Source organism: Podarcis liolepis (genome assembly GCF_965112155.1).
Source record: "Podarcis liolepis genome assembly, chromosome: 6".
Taxonomy (NCBI): Eukaryota; Metazoa; Chordata; class Lepidosauria; order Squamata; family Lacertidae; genus Podarcis; species Podarcis liolepis.
The window spans coordinates 22,880,487-22,897,644 of record NC_139559.1 but is presented as its reverse complement, the minus strand read 5'-3'; the positions used below and the strand labels follow the sequence as shown (position 1 = coordinate 22,897,644).

At 40.9% G+C, this 17,158-nt stretch overlaps 1 protein-coding gene and 1 long non-coding RNA gene across 2 annotated transcripts in view; one reads left to right on the top strand and one right to left on the bottom strand.

Moving 5' to 3' along the window:
* Positions 1-1,510: 1,510 nt before the first annotated feature.
* Positions 1,511-5,954, bottom strand: LOC310709133. Its single transcript, XR_014527339.1, has 2 exons — positions 5,679-5,954; positions 1,511-4,374 (listed from the first exon to the last, which is right to left on the bottom strand). It is a non-coding gene; the product is annotated as an uncharacterized lncRNA (long non-coding RNA).
* ADA (adenosine deaminase) overlaps positions 4,914-17,158 on the top strand; it is a 28,988-nt gene continuing 16,743 nt past the window's right edge. Inside the window, exons 1-4 of the mRNA XM_083508223.1 lie at positions 4,914-5,510; positions 12,022-12,083; positions 13,402-13,524; positions 15,614-15,757. Of these exons, the coding sequence (XP_083364349.1) occupies positions 5,475-5,510; positions 12,022-12,083; positions 13,402-13,524; positions 15,614-15,757 (365 nt within the window). The 5' untranslated portion in view covers positions 4,914-5,474. The remainder of the gene's footprint in view (positions 5,511-12,021; positions 12,084-13,401; positions 13,525-15,613; positions 15,758-17,158) is intronic.

Here is a 17,158-nt window from a genome sequence, read left to right as displayed (position 1 = left end):
TTTGTGGTACACATTACAATTTCCAAATGTGCTCCCAGGTCCAAAATGATTGGGGATCCCTGCCCTATTACTACAATACCACATGTGCCTATTCAGAAGTATGTTCCATGTGTTCAATGGGGCTTTGTTCCCTGGAAAGTGTGTATAGAATTGCAGGCCAATAGGCATTTATACTCCACTGAAAAAGACAGCAAGGTTGAGAAGCATCTAGCGACTAGAATCACTACTCACTATTTGATGACAAGAACCAAATAGGCAAAATGAACAACGCAGATGTAGTGTTTCTTGCTGTGGGTGTAGAATCATAAAGGAGATACAAAATAGTGTGGTTTGGCAGTTTGTAATACTGTGCACAACATGCTGAAGCAGTGCAGCTGAAGCAGCATGGAAAAAAACCACCATAGGAAATCTTTAAGTTAATCATGTCAAAAAATCTAGGGACTTCCTTGTCGACCTTTCAGTGCCCACTTGTGGTTTCCCCAAAAAGGCAAACTGAAACCACATCTATTTACCCAGCTTTGCAGGAACCTGCCTGTCCTATGCACCATCATCAGTCATCTGTGAACTGTAAACAGGTTTCACAAGAGTTTGTTTTAAGCATTCACAAGAATAAGGTACAAGCGCCCCATACAGCAAGCTTAAAAACTAAATCAGATGACAAAAGCTACAAAGCAGCCATGAACACATTTAGTCCTAGAGCACACTCTCCAGAATGGCTGCACCTTTCATTTGACAAATTGGGCCCCGCAAAGGCTTATGCCACAGTGGATGTGTAGATTTTCATGGTGCTGCAGGTGGAGCTGTTACTTATGCACCCCCACCTTCACAAAAGGGGGTGGGGAGAGGAAAGGGAAAAGGGAAAAGCAAGCACAAACTTGCATAAAAACTGCACACTATTGTTACTAGAATTTAAAAGGAAATGCATCTCGCCATAGTGTGGAAGATCTTCGTGCCTGCTTAGTCTGCTTTCCAGGTACAAATTGCAGGTACAATTGCTGACAGATAACTTCAAGGTCCCTTCTGCTCTCTCTTCTGATGTTTCTTTAATCTTTAAATTGGACATGGACTACTAGGCATCCCTTCAAACACAGAATGCCTTCAGATAAAGGGCTGTTATCTGACAGTTCCTCAAACAGAGGCATATCATCTGTAAAACAGGGGTGACGCCAACCTTAATACCGGACTTGTACACTTTGCAACAGACTAAAAAGGCTTCCCTTCTAGATTCCCCCCCCCCCAGCAATTGTGACATCAACAAAAACAAAAATGCCAGTGTGTTCAATACAAAATTGGATAAATGTGTGTATTTTTATAACTATTTTTGTTATTATTTATTATTAAAGCGCTGACATCCTTGTGAGCCTGAAACACCATCCAAAACCATTAACGAAGGGAATAATTCAAAATACAGACTAGGCTAGATGAGAAACTTGTAACCAAATCTCTTTAATTTTTGAACTTCTTGTTAAAATGGCAGCTGCTAATTTTTATTCATTTAATTTTTTTAAAAAAATCCTTAGTCTGTCCCTCAAAGCAAGGCTAGATAAACTAACTCAATTTAAAAATAACACCAGTCAGCAGTATAATGTAAAACAGTAGCAGATAAATGCAAAACAAAAATAACATCTTAAAACTATAGCTCTATTACTTCCTGCTACTCAATATCAAGTTAAAATCCTGCCCAAGTCTACACTGAGCTCTGTGCAAGGATGCCTTTGAAAGAACTGGAAAATTTATGCTGGTACAAAATGCAGCAGCAAAAGTGCCGGCTAGAATCTGGTAGAGCAATCACATAACACTAACGTTGCATCAGTTTCATTGGCTGGCTCCCTATTTGCTTTTGGGCCCAATTCAAATGGTAATGATTTTTTAAAAGCCTAGGACCAAACCACCATCTTCAATTGGAGCCAGCCTCCTATCTCAAATCTTCACAGTGGTAATCCTGTTATAAATTCTTAATGTTAGAGATTGAATGGGCAGGTATGCTTTTGACCCTTTCCCCTTCTCTTCTATCACCATGCTTTTACCCTACTTGTCCATGGCTTTCCCAAACAATTTTGTTTCCAACGTACACACCTTTACTCAGTGGGGTCACTTTGAAAAGGGGCCTTGAAATAAGGCAGATGTAGGTACTGTACAGTCAGTGGTGTAGCGGGGGGTAGGGGACAAGGGCAGTTGCCCTGGGTGCAAAATTGTTAGGGGCGCAAAGTTTCAACACCCGGTGCTGCCTCAATACAGCTGTGCACTTTCACCACTGTGTTCCGTTGAAAACCATTTCTCCATGTGAACCAGGAAATGACCTCTCCAGACAACGGAGCAACTTTCCTTTTCTCATCTCTGCAGCTGCGATCCCCTGGGTGACACAGATGCCATTTGGCAGTTGAATGTGCATGCAGGCTCCAGGAATGGCTGTAGCTGCTGAGCAAGTCATAGTTGGTAAAAGACCCTTCTAGCCACTGAGGCTACCTGAGCCTCCAGTGACAGAGCTGGATTCAGAAGCATCCCCAAACTGCAAACCCGCTCCTTCACGGGGAGTGCAACCCCATCCAATTACACGAAACTCATCCATAGATCTAACTCCTCTTTGCAATTCTGGTTTGTAAACTACCAGCATGCTCAAACCAAAGTTCCATCATTCAGAAACTGAAATTAAACTGTAGTTAAACAAACCTGAAAGTCTGAAGTTTATCTGAGTTTACAAGGGAAGAAAGGAAAGGAATCATAGGGAGTATACTGCATGTGATACATTCCTGATCATAATTTGCTGGACCAAGGATGTGATGTATGAACACGGTCTTTGTATTATTTGTCTAACTTGTATTCCTGACATTTGCGGGGGGGGGGGGATCTCATCTTAATTCTTGAAAACGAGGAACAAATCTAGAAAACTGGGTATTTACATTTAGCAGAGAAAAACTCAGAAAAAGCTTTTAATCATTTGAACTAATCTGAAGTTTAGTTTTATTCAAATGCCTTATGTTAAACATCAGAAACAAACGACTATGTGGGTAATAATAATAATAATAATAAATTCATTTATATCCCGCCCTCCCCAGCCAAGACCGGGCTCAGGGCAGCTACACCGAATATAAATACAGTAAAAACATTAAAACGAAACAAAAAACAAAACAGTTGATTAAAATATAAATTAGAATACAGTTTAAAATGCAGCTTAAAATGCAGTCTTGTTTTAGTGGTAGCCCATAGATCAAAGCTGTAAGGGGAGAAAATGTCAAATATTCACCGGGGCCAACTATCCATGCTGGTCCTACATGGGCCAGCAAGAAGAGCCGAGGGAAAATTTATATACAAAATCCCATATAAGGGGTTCCATCAAAAAATAAATCAAGAATTAATCAAGCTTGACATTTTTAGTGCTCACTTAAATTGTGACTACTACTTTTTGTGTTGTTGAATGTGCAGCATCAAACCTAAGTCAAATACCTCATTCTACATTTGTGTACAGAGATTAGTTCAAACCTGTTAATCTAGTATCATGGCAGGTGATATTTGCAGAATGTTGTCAGTGCCATCAGTATCTTAGTCTTTTCTTCTATATGAACGCATGTAAAACTTGTTTTGGATCTAAGACAGTAATAACACAGTTATAGGAGTTCCGTTTTAAGCTTCCTTACTTATAGCAGAAAGGAATGCCACCTGTTTTTCAGACAGGGGTCATGTGGCTTGTTTAAATTGGAACCATTGATGGTGATGAATGCCCTATGTAATTGTTTGGAGGTGAATGGAGGGTGGATGGCAGTTAATGGACTGAGGTTGAATCCTGACAAGCCAGAAGTACTGTTTTGGGGGAAGAGGGTGGGCAGGTGGGGGGACTCCCTGGTCTTGAATGAGGTAACTGTGCCCCTAAAGGGCCAGGTGCACAGCCTGGGGGTCATTTTGGACTCACAGCTGTCCATGGAGGCGCAGGTCAATTCTGTGTCCAGGTCAGCTGTCTACCAGCTCCATCTGGTACGCAGGCTGAGACCCTTCCTGCCCGCGGACTGTCTCACCAGAGTGGTGCATGCTCTAGTTATCTCCCGCTTGGACTACTGCAATGCGCTCTGTGTGGGGCTACCTTTGAAGGTGACCCGGAAATTACAATTAATCCAGAAAGCAGCTGCTAGACTGGTGACTGGGAGTGGCAGCCGGGACAGCATAACACCAGTCCTGAAAGACCTACATTGACTCCTAGTAAATTTCCGAGCACAATTCAAAGTGCTGGTGCTGACCTTTAAAGCCTAAACGGCTTCACCCTGTATACATTGTAGAGGAGCGTCTCCACGCCATTTGCCTAGACACTTAAGCCATTCTTCTGGCAGTTCCCTCACTGCAAGACGTTAGAGAATCAGGCAGAGGGCCTTCTAGCAGTACTTCCTAAGAGATGTCAAAGAGATAAACAATATTATTATTATGAGTCTCTTGCTCTGCCAGCTGAGCTATCCCAATTTTACAAATTACAGTTGTAAATTTCTTAGGGATAGTTTTAGCTTTTTTTGTAAACTTCTTTGGGGTTCTCCCCCCCCCCCCTGCAATCAAGCAATACAGTCATACCTCGGGTTACAGACACTTCAGGTTGTGTTTTTTCAGGTTATGGACGCATTGAAACCCGGAAGTAACCTATTCCGTTACTTTCGGGTTTCGTTGGTTGTGCATGAGCAGAAGCACCGAATTGCAACCCGCGTGTGTGCAGACATGCCGCTGCGGGTTGCGAACGTGCATCCCGCAAGGATCATGTTCGCAACCCGAGCGTCCACTGTATATGTATAACAATCAATCAACCAATCAGTCAAGTCTGTTCCAGATGAGGCTAGGAGAGACCCCTGACCCTGACGCTGGAGAGCTGCTGCTGCCAGTCAGTGCAGACAATCCTGAGCTAAGGCCTCAAGGCAGGCTTGCATGTTCCTAACCGAACTCCGCACATGCTCAAGGGTGGCGGGAGCATTAACCTCATTTTGTGTGCCTCTCTGGTAGGGCCTGCCCACCCTTGCAAAGGCAAGGTGAGGAGACTGCCTCAGGCCTCAGGACCCACAGGGGCAGGAGATCCTGATGTAGATCTTTAGTCCCTCCTGGTCGCTGGTGCAGCTGTTCTTCATTCACCCTTTCTTGCCTGCTAGGATGGGGGCGCCATTTTGTGGTGCCAAAATGCCTTGGGCCGGCCCTGATGTCTGGCATTCATAACCTGCACTGAACCCTAGAGGTGTGGTTGGTGAGGAAAAAAACTCTGAATGTGTGTCAGAGATGAGCCGGCTTCGTAACCCTCGAAGCCCTGGCCGCGACCGGCAGCGTCTGTTACTGGCAGGGAAGGGTTGTTGTTTTTTCCCCGTCGCCTGAGCCGCCCTTCTCGCTGCCTCACACACCGGGCGGGCCGGTCCCAGAAGAGACCGCTGGGCGGAGCCAGCCCTGCAGGAGAGCAACAGGCCGGGCCGGCGGCCACTGAAGCCCGGACTGGCGGAGGAGCAGGAGGAGGCAGCAGCATGGAGAACAGCCCGCGGGTTTTCGACAAGCCCAAGGTGAGAGAGCTGGGCGTCCCAGAGCTCGCCGTCAGCTCAGACGGCTTTCCCGGGCCGCTGAGGGGGCGACCGACCGCCGCCGGGCTCGCCCTGCCTATGTACCTCTGCGGACCTGCCGGCTTCGCGCTTGCTCGGCAGGAAGCCCCGCGGTGCCTCAGCGGGACTTACTCCCAGGGAAGCGCGCCTGGCGGGAGGATCCCTGCCCGTGCTTCCCTCTCCTGCCCTTCTCGCTCTGCCCCAGCAACTCCTCCCCACCTTCATTTCCCCCTCAACGTTATTTCTGTTTTTCTTGCCTCTTTAACGTCTCGGGGAGGTGCCCGCTTCACCTCTCCCTCAGACACCCGTTCCTAGAAACGGGGTCTCAGAAACAGATGACCCAACTCCCCCCCCCAAAAAAAAACCCCGGTGGTATTTTGTTGTTTCGTTACTATTTGCTGCTTTATAAAGGTAGGTGGGCTTCCCCGCTCTGCCTTATATGGGGAAACCCCAGCCAGATGGGCGGGGTATAAATAATAAAATTATTATTATTATCATTATTATCATCATCATCATTATTATCTGCCCCCTTCGCTTACCTCTGTATAACCACCTCTTTTTATTCTGGCTTTCCCCACTTTATTTGCACCCCACTCCCAAGACCCCAGTTCCCTTTCAATTCCTGCCTCTCCCTCCCATCACCCTATTACCTTTAATGTTACCTGCCTTACTGCTCCTGCCTGATATACCTAGGCTCCCCTGGGAAAACGATGGAATAGAAATTTAATACATATATGTTTGTGTGTGTGTGTGTGTGTGTGTGTGTGTATACACACACACATACAGTATAGCAAACTGCCTATTCTCCCCCACTTTCTTCCTATCTGTTGCATTTTATCTACTGTTGCACATGTTCCTGCTGCACCTTGCCTGTTCCTGGCCTAAGTGTCCTCTTGCCTTATCCATCAAATGATAACATTAGCATTGCTACTCCTATGACCTTTAGCCCCGCTTTGGGCATCCTGTTTGTAGGTCTGCCCAGTTTCTATCACCGAGCGTTACACAGAAAACAAGATTTTGCTTATCGGTTACGGCATTTATTTTCCGCCCAGGAGCTCAAGGATGCATGGGGTTGTCTTCCCTCCTCATTTTAACATTCCAACAACCCTGTGGGGTAGTTTAGAATGAGAGATAGTGACTGGCCCAATAACACCCAGTGAAACTTGTGGCTGAGTTACTCATCATTCAGAGCTTCCTGATACTGTACTTCTGTCTTGCTCATAGGTAAGTGCTGTTTTGGCCACGTCAAGATAGGCACTCAGATTTAAGTACTGATACAGAGAGTAAGCAAACAGTATCTGGTTCATCAAAGTGTTTTTATTGTGCGACTTCTGCTTTTGTCAGTAATTCAACGAATGCAATCTGAATCTGATTACAAGCTAGACAAGTGTGACCTAACTCTTTTTTTTTACTACCCTTTGGGTAGTAACATGATCTGAATGTATGTTAAGACATTCATGAGTACTGTCTCCACGTGGATGCATACACCCACATTTTATAAGGGGAAGTCAATGGGTGAAAATTTTGCTAAATTGCGGTATGCTTTTTTTGGTGTATTTTAGCAGCTCCTGCAACCTGAACTGCACACATCAACTTCAAACATATAACTTTGCACGAACCGTTTAGTAAAACAGCACTTTCTTTTTTATTTATATCCCACCTTTTTTCTTCAAGAAGCTCAAGGTGGTAGACATGGTTCTCCCTCTCCTCATTTGATCACCACAACAACCCTCTGAGGTAGGTTAGACTGAGAGGCACTGACTGGCCCAAGATCATCCAGTGAGCGTCATGGCAGAGCAGGGATTTGAACCCTGGCCTCTGAGCTCGTAGTCCAACAGTCTTAACGACTAGTAATATATAGATCTAATCCATTCAGCACTAATGAACTTGCATCCGTTGCTAATGGCACTACAACTTTTTGCTGGAACCAGCTTATTTATCTTTAACAAGGCTCAGCAGAAACAAGTAGGAGTGTTTAACAAACAAAAAACCCTGGAAACTACTTCAATCTATGCAGTAATCATATGGGTTGTATCTCTGACACTCGCCTTGTTTAACATTCAGTGACAGCACATTCTGCTAGTCAGTAAAGTTCCAAACAGCAGGGAAGTTCCAAATGATGAGGAAGTTAAATATGCAATGATGAATTGCAAGAATAAGACATGAAGTCAGTTTAAAAATAGCTTTTCTTTTATGATTCATTGCCGTTTTGAGACGCAATATCTTCACATTTTTGCAGAAATCTGATAAAACAAGATTTTACGTATTTACGAAATAAGTTGTGCCATTAGTCATTACTCAGTGGGAGTAGTTAAACTTAGATCCAGATATTATAGTTAAAATGAGTTGGGGTAGTTCTGTGTTGTGCCAACTCATTTCATCCCTTTGTGGGTTTCTTCACTGCTCAAGCTCAACTTAATTCATTAAATAATAAAGTTTACACAAATTCAGTGAAACACAACCTCTTTTAAAAAAATATTGGTAGCAGCGATATTACTGCTTCCCTAAAAACAACATTTATTTAATTTAATTTAATTTAATTTATTAGATTTATGGTATATATCTCCCTTCATTACAAGATCTCAGGGCGGTTCACAAGATAAGAACACAGGTTAAAAACAGAAATACAGGGTTAAAATAAAAACTACAAAACAATAACCCCCTCCCACAAACACATTTCAAATACTAGAATATTAATCAGCCAAAGGCCTGGTTGAGGAGAAAAGTTTTTGCCTGGTGCCTAAAGATATATAATGAAGGCGCCAGGTGATCCTCCCTAGGGAGAACATCCCACAAACAGGGAGCCACTACAGAAAAGGCCCATTTTTGTGTTGCCATCCTCCATACCTCTTGTGAAGGAGGCACATGAGCATCTAGTAATCTTTTGTAACACTTTTGAAATAAGCTGAAACATTGGCAACCCTTAGGAAACTGACTTTTACTGCTATGGTGCAATTGTCTGGACTGCCTTTCTCTGATGCTTCAGACTCCAAATAATATAGTAATGATGACACTCATGATTGATTACAAATTTCAATATGATATGTGGAAGAGGACAGTGCCATGGGTTTGTCAGCTCTGGTTATAAATCAAAAGATAAACCTTATTGTATGAGATCAAAGGTCCATGTAGTTCAGCATCTTGGTTTATGTTAGTGACCAGCCAGATGCCTTTGGGAAATCCAAAAGCAGGGACTAGAGTATTCTCTAAGCAGTTTATTATAATAAAAATGTTGACCCTAGTTTCTTAAGAGCACTTTGCCTTCCTTAAGTAGTCTCATTGACGTCAAAGACTGAGGAGGAGTCATCTGCTTTCTTCTGATAAGTGGCATCAGCTGGAAGACTTTTGGTAGTTCAGTTCAGTATGCATACTGAAGAATTTGCAGTATCAGGCTTCAGCGCTCCTTGTTTTATTTATATATAACATCTAAGTGAGTTCTTGGTCTTTGGCTCTGAATTTGTTTATGAAAAGATAAACAACAGAGGCATAATAATCATATGGTGAGGCTTTCAGACTTGTACTGAAGATAGACAATTGTTTGGTTACAGCTAGGAGAATTTCAGCAATACTGCTTTTGATCCTCTTGATCCTTAACAATATTGCTCTTGATCCTATTCAGAATTGGATACGTTCAATGGAACACAGTTTGTGAAATTTTATTTTGGGAATGCATCATCTAGAAACAAGCAAAATTTATTCTTGCTTCAGGAGTATTGTTTTTACCCATAAATAAATTTAATTTGTGGATTAATTAACTACCCAGCTGCATTTCTAACCTCATTTACTTGGGAATAAGACCAGCGGAATTCTGTATGACTTATACTGAGTTGCCATGGTTAGGATTACACTGCAAGATTTCTTTAATTGGATGACAGCCATCTATCATGCTTACATTTTTATTGTTAGAAAATACAGCATGTCATAGATTTGCAGTGCAATGAGCAGAATTTTATTAATGAAATAATTTTAAAAGCAAAGCAATGTAATTAGAATAATTCCACTAAATATGTTTAGTCTGAAAAAGTTATGAAACAACATTTTGGGATCAAACCTAAAATCATATGCATGTTTCCAAGTATCTGATAAGAGTAATTTATTAAAATTTAATGTAGCAAATTAGATTGTAAATAATAAACATGTAATTAATAAATTAGATAAGATAATAAACTGAGCTGTACTGCATTTCTCTCCCAATTTTGAACCATCCATTTATTCCAGAGAGATATGTGGTAGCTGGGACAGGGCAGTTCATTTGCCATTTTCTCCCTGCTGAGATGTGTTGATAGTGGTTCCAGAAAGTAATGTCTGAACAGGCTCCATTTCATTGGTTGGAGGGCATTTTCTTCAAGCTCTGTGTGCTCCTTTATACCATTGAGACACCCAGTCATTGTATCAGTGTAAGTATGTAGTACAATGAGTCAGTGAGCCTGGCTGTTAACCAGAAGATAGGTGGTTTGAGCCCGCCCAGGGACAGCTGTGAGCAGGATACCTGCATCGCAGGGTGTTGGAATAGATGACCCTCAGGGTCCCTTCCAACTCTACAATTTTAAGATTCTACCAAGTCATTTACAATGCACTGCTCTTCCCAGTATAAAAGGTTTGAAAAGAAGTCTGTATGTATTTGTCAAGCTGTAATTAATGAAACTGGTTGAGTGGGAAGAAGTATTCTAGAGTAATGATAGTGTTGTGGACTTACTGTGAACTTATTCATCTACTAAAACCCTTGAGGCGTTGCAACAGCTTGTTGAACACTAGCATTGCTATGATTTCACTTGGCTGCATGAGTGTCTTGAGATCACTTTGATCCTTTCCCAGGGAGTGTAGTACAATTTTATCCATGCCCTAGAAATACCATACCTCAGCTTGTACCAGTTTCTTTTGTTAGGAAGGGAAATGAGAGTAATGACTATGTTTACGTCTCATAAATTAGAGGCTTTCTTTGCTACTAATCTGAAAATACACTTATTAGTGAGGGGCAATTCAGTACAATAGATGTCAGGGAATCAGAGTAGTCCTCCATTGGGCAGAAACATATTAGAGAAGTCAAGAATTGGTTTAATCTGCTTTATATAATTAGGTTTTAGTAATAAAGTTACTAGTAATAAAACAATTTAATAGCATGAAATTAAAATGCATCTAAAATTTGTACAATTTTTTACAAGGAACTATAAGAAAATAAATTCTTAATGTAACATACAAATCTTATGTACTGCGCAATCCTATTGATTTGTCAGAACTCTCACAATGTGCAGCTTGGTTTGTATGAGGTTTGAGCAGTTTTCTTTTTTGTGTACAGCAGTTGAAACATTGCACTGTGGACTTATCAGATCTAGACCAAATCAGGCAGCCTGATAGATTATATCTTCCATCTCTAGCAGCATTTGCTATGTCAGAGGAAGGCATTGGAATTTTGAATACAGTATATCTTAATATGAGCCTTCTGCAGACTCACTGACTTACAGTCAGGGTTATTGCCATGTACATAAGGAGCCACTCTGGGTTCTTTTGGGAGGAAGGGTGGGATAGAAATTTCAGAAATAATACGTTGGGGAAAAAGTCTGCTACTTGTTGCTGAAGTGTATGTACCACTATTCTTAAACTAGCTGAATACATTCTATTTTCAACTCACAACCCTGGGCTGCTTGGATTGGGCATATTATATTGAATATTGTTCTGTTCTCTCCACTTCTCTGAGTGCTGAGAAGTTCAGCATATGCTAGGTTTAGTTTTCTTTGGAAAGGGGCCACTGGAAGTGTATGGTGTTCTGTAATATTTTGAGTGTATTTACAAATATATAGGTTGGGTGTAGGGGAAGGCAGGGCTTAAATATTCCAAGATCAACTGCTCTCACATCAGATCTCCAGAGGGAGAGTGCCAGCACTCCAAAATGCTGTTAGCTTGCAAAACCCAAAACTCACAGACATCTCTTTACCACAAAAGGAAATTACTAGTGCACTCATGATGAGCTATGCTGCTTTTTACAAACAGGTTCAAAAGAGCGTCCATAATAGGCGTTTTCATTGGGAGCAGGCAAATGAAGCAAATCTTGGAATCTGATATGTTTGTGGCTTCTTCCTTCATAAGAAGCTGCTACGCAACCATCAGCCAAATTACTATCCTCATTTTATTTGTTTAGATTGTGTTGTGTAAGCAGGCATTATTCAGAGATCAGAGAGTAAGAATATTTGGTTCTCTTTTTACATCTGAAATTTTGACACTGAGAAGTTGTCATAATTGCAAAAGAAACCAGAGGCTTTAGCTAGCTTATCCTTTCCCTATGCTGCTCTAGAAGCTGGTTTTAAATGCTACCAACTTTCAAGTTGCTTGTATTTTGGAGGATGGGGAGAGAGAGCTGCTGCGCTAAACTAAAAACTACGACTGCATGCACATATCTGTCAGAAATGTCATTTTCCACTCTTAGGTCACAAGGGCTTTAATGTATATTACTATTCACATTCTTTCAACTGTTTTGCAGGTAGAACTTCATGTCCACCTAGATGGAGCCATTAAACCAGAAACCATTTTATACTTTGGCAAGTGAGTGAGTGGTTTTGGGTTTGGGTGGTGTTTTTCCTTTTTATTTTTTCAGAAGCTCATGCTTAGTCTGAATTGTTTGCAAAATGTTCCTTGGTCATTAATGTCTCCAGGATAAAAGCAAATGAAATATCAAAACCTTTGATCAGGCTTCATTACTTGCATTTTGTTAGTTTAATGCAATTTTAGAGAGTAAGATTCCACCTAATTGTTATAGAACAACTAGTGTGCTTTGGTAAGGGAAATACATCAAAAGCACCGTTTTGTGCATGTGTATGTCCCACTGTGCTCAATAGAGCTTATCCCCAGGTAAGGGTGCATAGGATTTCAGACTCAAAGTTTGCAAGCTGCAGTAGTGGCATGTTTCTCATCAACTATCCCTCTGCAACTATTTCGAAATCCACCCCCAGTCAGGAAGGTAGGGGAATCTGGGAGTCAGAGACAGAAAAGAATCAAGCAAGCTAAGAAGTGAGAGAGAGCCTGATTCTCTGCAGAGAACTAAAAGAGTCTATTCAGAATCAAGACTATCGCTGATTGGTATTGTTGTTTTAAAACTTTTTCCAGATGTGAAAATCTATTTAAAAGTTCAAAGATTTTCGCAGATAATAACCTATTATAAATATACTTCAGCCCTAACTATTACAGCAAAATGGGAAGGTCATATAAGGTTACTGCGTTAGGAATTCAGATTTGCAAAGGGGACTGCTTAAGGCCGAAGTCAGATGCTTTTGTTTACAGAGATACCAGTTTCTATGAAAAAAGGAAATTTGACAGAAGAACCAGAAGTAAGGGCCATGAAACATCTGGAGTACAAGAATATAGCTTACCAGCAATTCTACTCTAAAAAGGGAATTTGCTATTTTATTAGCCAGCACTCAGTTTAGTTTGGCTTTTAGCTGAGGATGGAGATTCTACACAAACATTTCCTGATTTAATCAGAAAGCCAAGATTCTACAAATGTGTGCTTCATTTACATTCTTTGTTCAATTGGTTTAAGAGAATTGTCCTCAGGCTGTCAACTTTGCCTCCTTCAAGAACAAGAAATTTTATAATCTAAAAATAAAGACATAATTCCATTAATCACATAGAGTCACTTTGCATGTTGCTACATATGTTACAATGTATATTTTTATAGTCTTCCAGAGCGTAAGAGAGGAATTATAGACACAGAAAGTGCCATCAGATTAACCAGTGACTACATGAAAAATATCTAGGGCTTTCTGACATCAGTTTTCTTTACTGACTTACTAAAAGAATTTAGTTCAGAACTTACCCAAGTAAGCCTACAGCAGTTGATGTATGTATTTTGTTTAACATCTAGGAAAAGGGGAAAACAGCTTCCTGCAGATACAGTAGAAGGCCTTCTACAACATGTTAGCTACTGCGAACCTATCAGTCTCACAGAGTTCCTAGAAAAATTTTCTGTCTACATGCCAGCAATTGCGTGAGTAAAGTAACTTCCTCCATCTTTACTGTTGTCAAACCTCCCTTCTATCCCTTTGAGTCGCTGTTGATGCATGTTGCATAGTATATGACTCCCAAGCAAAACTTGCTTTGGTTTTGCCCTGATTATGTTTTCTTGCCATTAAAGCATTAGACCAAAATAGCACAAACCTATAATTTGTGAGATTGCTTAGAGATCTGTGTCGTTATTCCCGCTGAGAAAGAAACAGCCTGGTGTATGTGACTTGCTGGTGCATGGTGACCCTGTACCCTATCAGTAGTTAATGAGTGGAACAGGTTCGTAATCTATCTTCGTCCTTGAAGCCCTGTGTGGGCAGTTCTAGAACTGCTGTCAGCAGGATTGGATTCATTGGGACCAGCACAATATGCTTTCAGCATAGCAAAATGATCACCAGACTACTGAACTGGTTGCAGAGCTTACTGATTTTGACACATTGGAGAAATCTCTTCCAGTACATAGATTTTTTGCATTCTGATTCTTGGAATAAATTCTGATCCACATTAACCATCTAGATCTTAACCGAACACAGGCTTAATTGTATTGCTGACAGGCCATATTTAGGAAAAGCACAACTGCTGCTAACTTGAGAAATATGGCTTTTGGGGTTTTTTTATTTGCTCTGTACTCTAATAGCAAAAAGGAGAGCTTTTACTTCCCTTCCAACTAGGATCCTAATTTGCAGGGTCGGGGGGAGGGAAATACAAGACCAAGGTCACAGATGACAACAAACATGACATTCCTTTTCCTCGAACCCTTTAAACTTTTAGTGGGTCACTTAGGGATGATTCAAAATAGAGAGCATACTACTTCCTGAAATCCAAATTAACATCCATTCAGTTGTGAAAGTAGCAACACTCTTAAATCCTTAAATAATCATTGATTAGTATGGCATTGGCAGATTTAGAGAAGTGCAACCCATTTGCCCACACTGGGTGCTGAGCAATGACAAACAGTGGAAGGCCAGAAATGGGAAGGCACCAAATTTTGGTGTTGCACAGGGTGCTGCTGAAATTTTAAAGTCTGCCACTGATATGTGCCACGAGGTACACATTTTGGATGAAAAGGCAAACTGTGCTTTGCCAATAGCGGCGATTAAGAAATCAAGAGGAGACAGAGAGATAGTGTGTGAATTTGAATCTCATGCAACCTCAAACAGTAGTTTGTATTACATCTGAACTATCATGGTGTGTGAATGCTAGTAACTGACTAGGCAAGCCACAGTGTCTAAAAACTGGGAAGAACTGGGATGTTTCTTTTGGAACCTACAGGCTTTTTTGGCATCCTTGAAATTTGGCTGCTTAGGAAATGACAGTGTTGGCTCATATTGTTGTTTTTTCAGATTGTGTATTAGAACTGACTCATAGCTTATGGACACTACTTTTAAATTTAGGCACTCATAAATAACAGAAATGTCACATTTTGATGACTGGTAGGAGGACATTGGCAAGTAGAGAAAGTGCTGATTCCAAAACAGAATAAGTACACAGCCCATATCCAGTGAATCCAAAGTACACTTTGCTTTTTATCTGACTTGCACACTTAGAACTACAACCACTTTCTTCAGCTCCTTATCTGCAACTCTGTATGAGAGTTAAACTGAGTGCCTTGCCACTTGGATTGCAAAAAGGATCGAAAAGATTCATTGCTGCAGCTAATTGGCTACTTAAGTATCCTGAATTTTCCAATTAGCCTATGTAGCTCATGCTCAAATAGGAAAAATGTTTTTCCTGCATTAATGTGGCAAACATAGCTTAGCTGCTTCATAATATTTTGGGTTTAAGAATTGGATGAGACTATATAGGCTCCTTTTATTTGATTTTAATTATCGTGAGCCATTTTAAATTCCTTTAGGAAACAGGATATAAATGTACCAAATAAAATTTTATTAATCTGTGGTCATATCAGTCTTGCAAATTCACAAGGGTTTGAACAGTGTGTTGCTGAGGTGTAGAATTTTGGTCTGCTGAGAAGCATTAACTCCCACAGCACCGCATATCCATGTTTTGTAGAGTTTAGATTGTTGATTGACTGCAGCAATTATAGAAATCAACATTTTTTACATTCACAGGGGGGACCGTGAGGCTGTGGAAAGAATTGCTTATGAATTTGTAGAAATGAAAGCAAAGGAAGGTGTAATCTATGTTGAAGCCCGGTACAGCCCTCACCTCCTAGCCAACTGCAAAGTGCATCCTATCCCTTGGAACCAAGAAGAGTGAGTACCTTCTTAAAGGTGTAAGATAACAATATAAAGTAACCTTCTTAAGAGAGGTAAATAGCTGGTGGCATACTACTAACTAACAGCATGCAGTTCAAGAAAATATGTTGAAAATAAGTACATCTTCAAGGGCAATGTGAAATTCCTTCACATGGCTCACTGCACTCCACCCTACACCAGGGATCAGTGCAGTGCAGCATTCTAGAGTCTAAATAATAAAACGTACGAGTCTCTTTGTTTAAAGCAGCCTTTCTCAACCTGTGGGTCCCCAGATGTTGTTGAACTACAACACCCATCACCCCTAGCTAGCAAGGCCAGAGCTCAGGGATGATGGGAGTTGTAGTCCAACAACATCTGGGGACCCACAGGTTGAGAACCGCTGGCTTAAAGGATGCTGCCCATGCATTTCTGATAGATATGGTTCAACAATGGATATCTAATTGACTTTCTTTGCATATACTGTTGTTATATTTTCCCCAGAGTATGAGAGAAAAGTATGAAAGTGCACTATTGTTAAAGTTAGCATTTTAGGCTATGTTCACTTTCCTGGGAGTAAAACCTGTTGAACTCAGTGTGGATTAGTTCCACGTAAGCATGCATAAGCTTGTAGCATTAAAGTCCAATTGGTGTCATAGACAGGGATTAGGAACTGTTTAACTTTCCCTTAGAAATCAGTGATACTCCAAAATTTCATTCCCTAGTTAAAATACTTCCATGTTTTTGGATCATCCTCACAAGCACTCACTCTCTTAATGGAGCAGCATATTTAGATTCTTCAAATTACATAAAACTCTTTACTGTGCACAATAGAAAAATAACTAAACTTTCAACTATAAAACAGAAAACGGATATTTAGAAAATTAGCCGTTGCTTGAGGTAGACAGTGAACAGATAGTAAAATCTTGCACCTCAAATATGACATAACAGAGTTGAATATTAGGTTACTGTAATTAGTCATGAGAGAAAGATCTCTAGCTACCCTTATGTAGTTGCCACGACTTGCGTGCCCCCACACACCCAAATTTAAAATAGGTTACAATAGGACTATGTTACAACAGGTTGCAAATAAAAAGCACCACGTGTGTAGGATAAATAAAATAAGTATTTGTGATGCGCCCACAATTAACAGAATTGTTGAGGCTTGCCTTGTGTTTCTACTTTTTTGACAAGAAAATAATCTTAGTTTTAGAATATGAAATCCACAGCTTTTGTATTTACAGAGCACATGAAGTCCATCTGCCTTTAGCTTTCTATTTTAGAAAGCAGAGCTGGTGATTTATCAAGCCTGTCGTGTTTTTTCCTCCATCCCTCCTTTTCTCTGAGAATGCTGCCACGTTAGTGAGACCTCCTGCCCCGAGTACTTCATCCATCTTGCCTGTGTGAAGCAGCTGTAAGAGT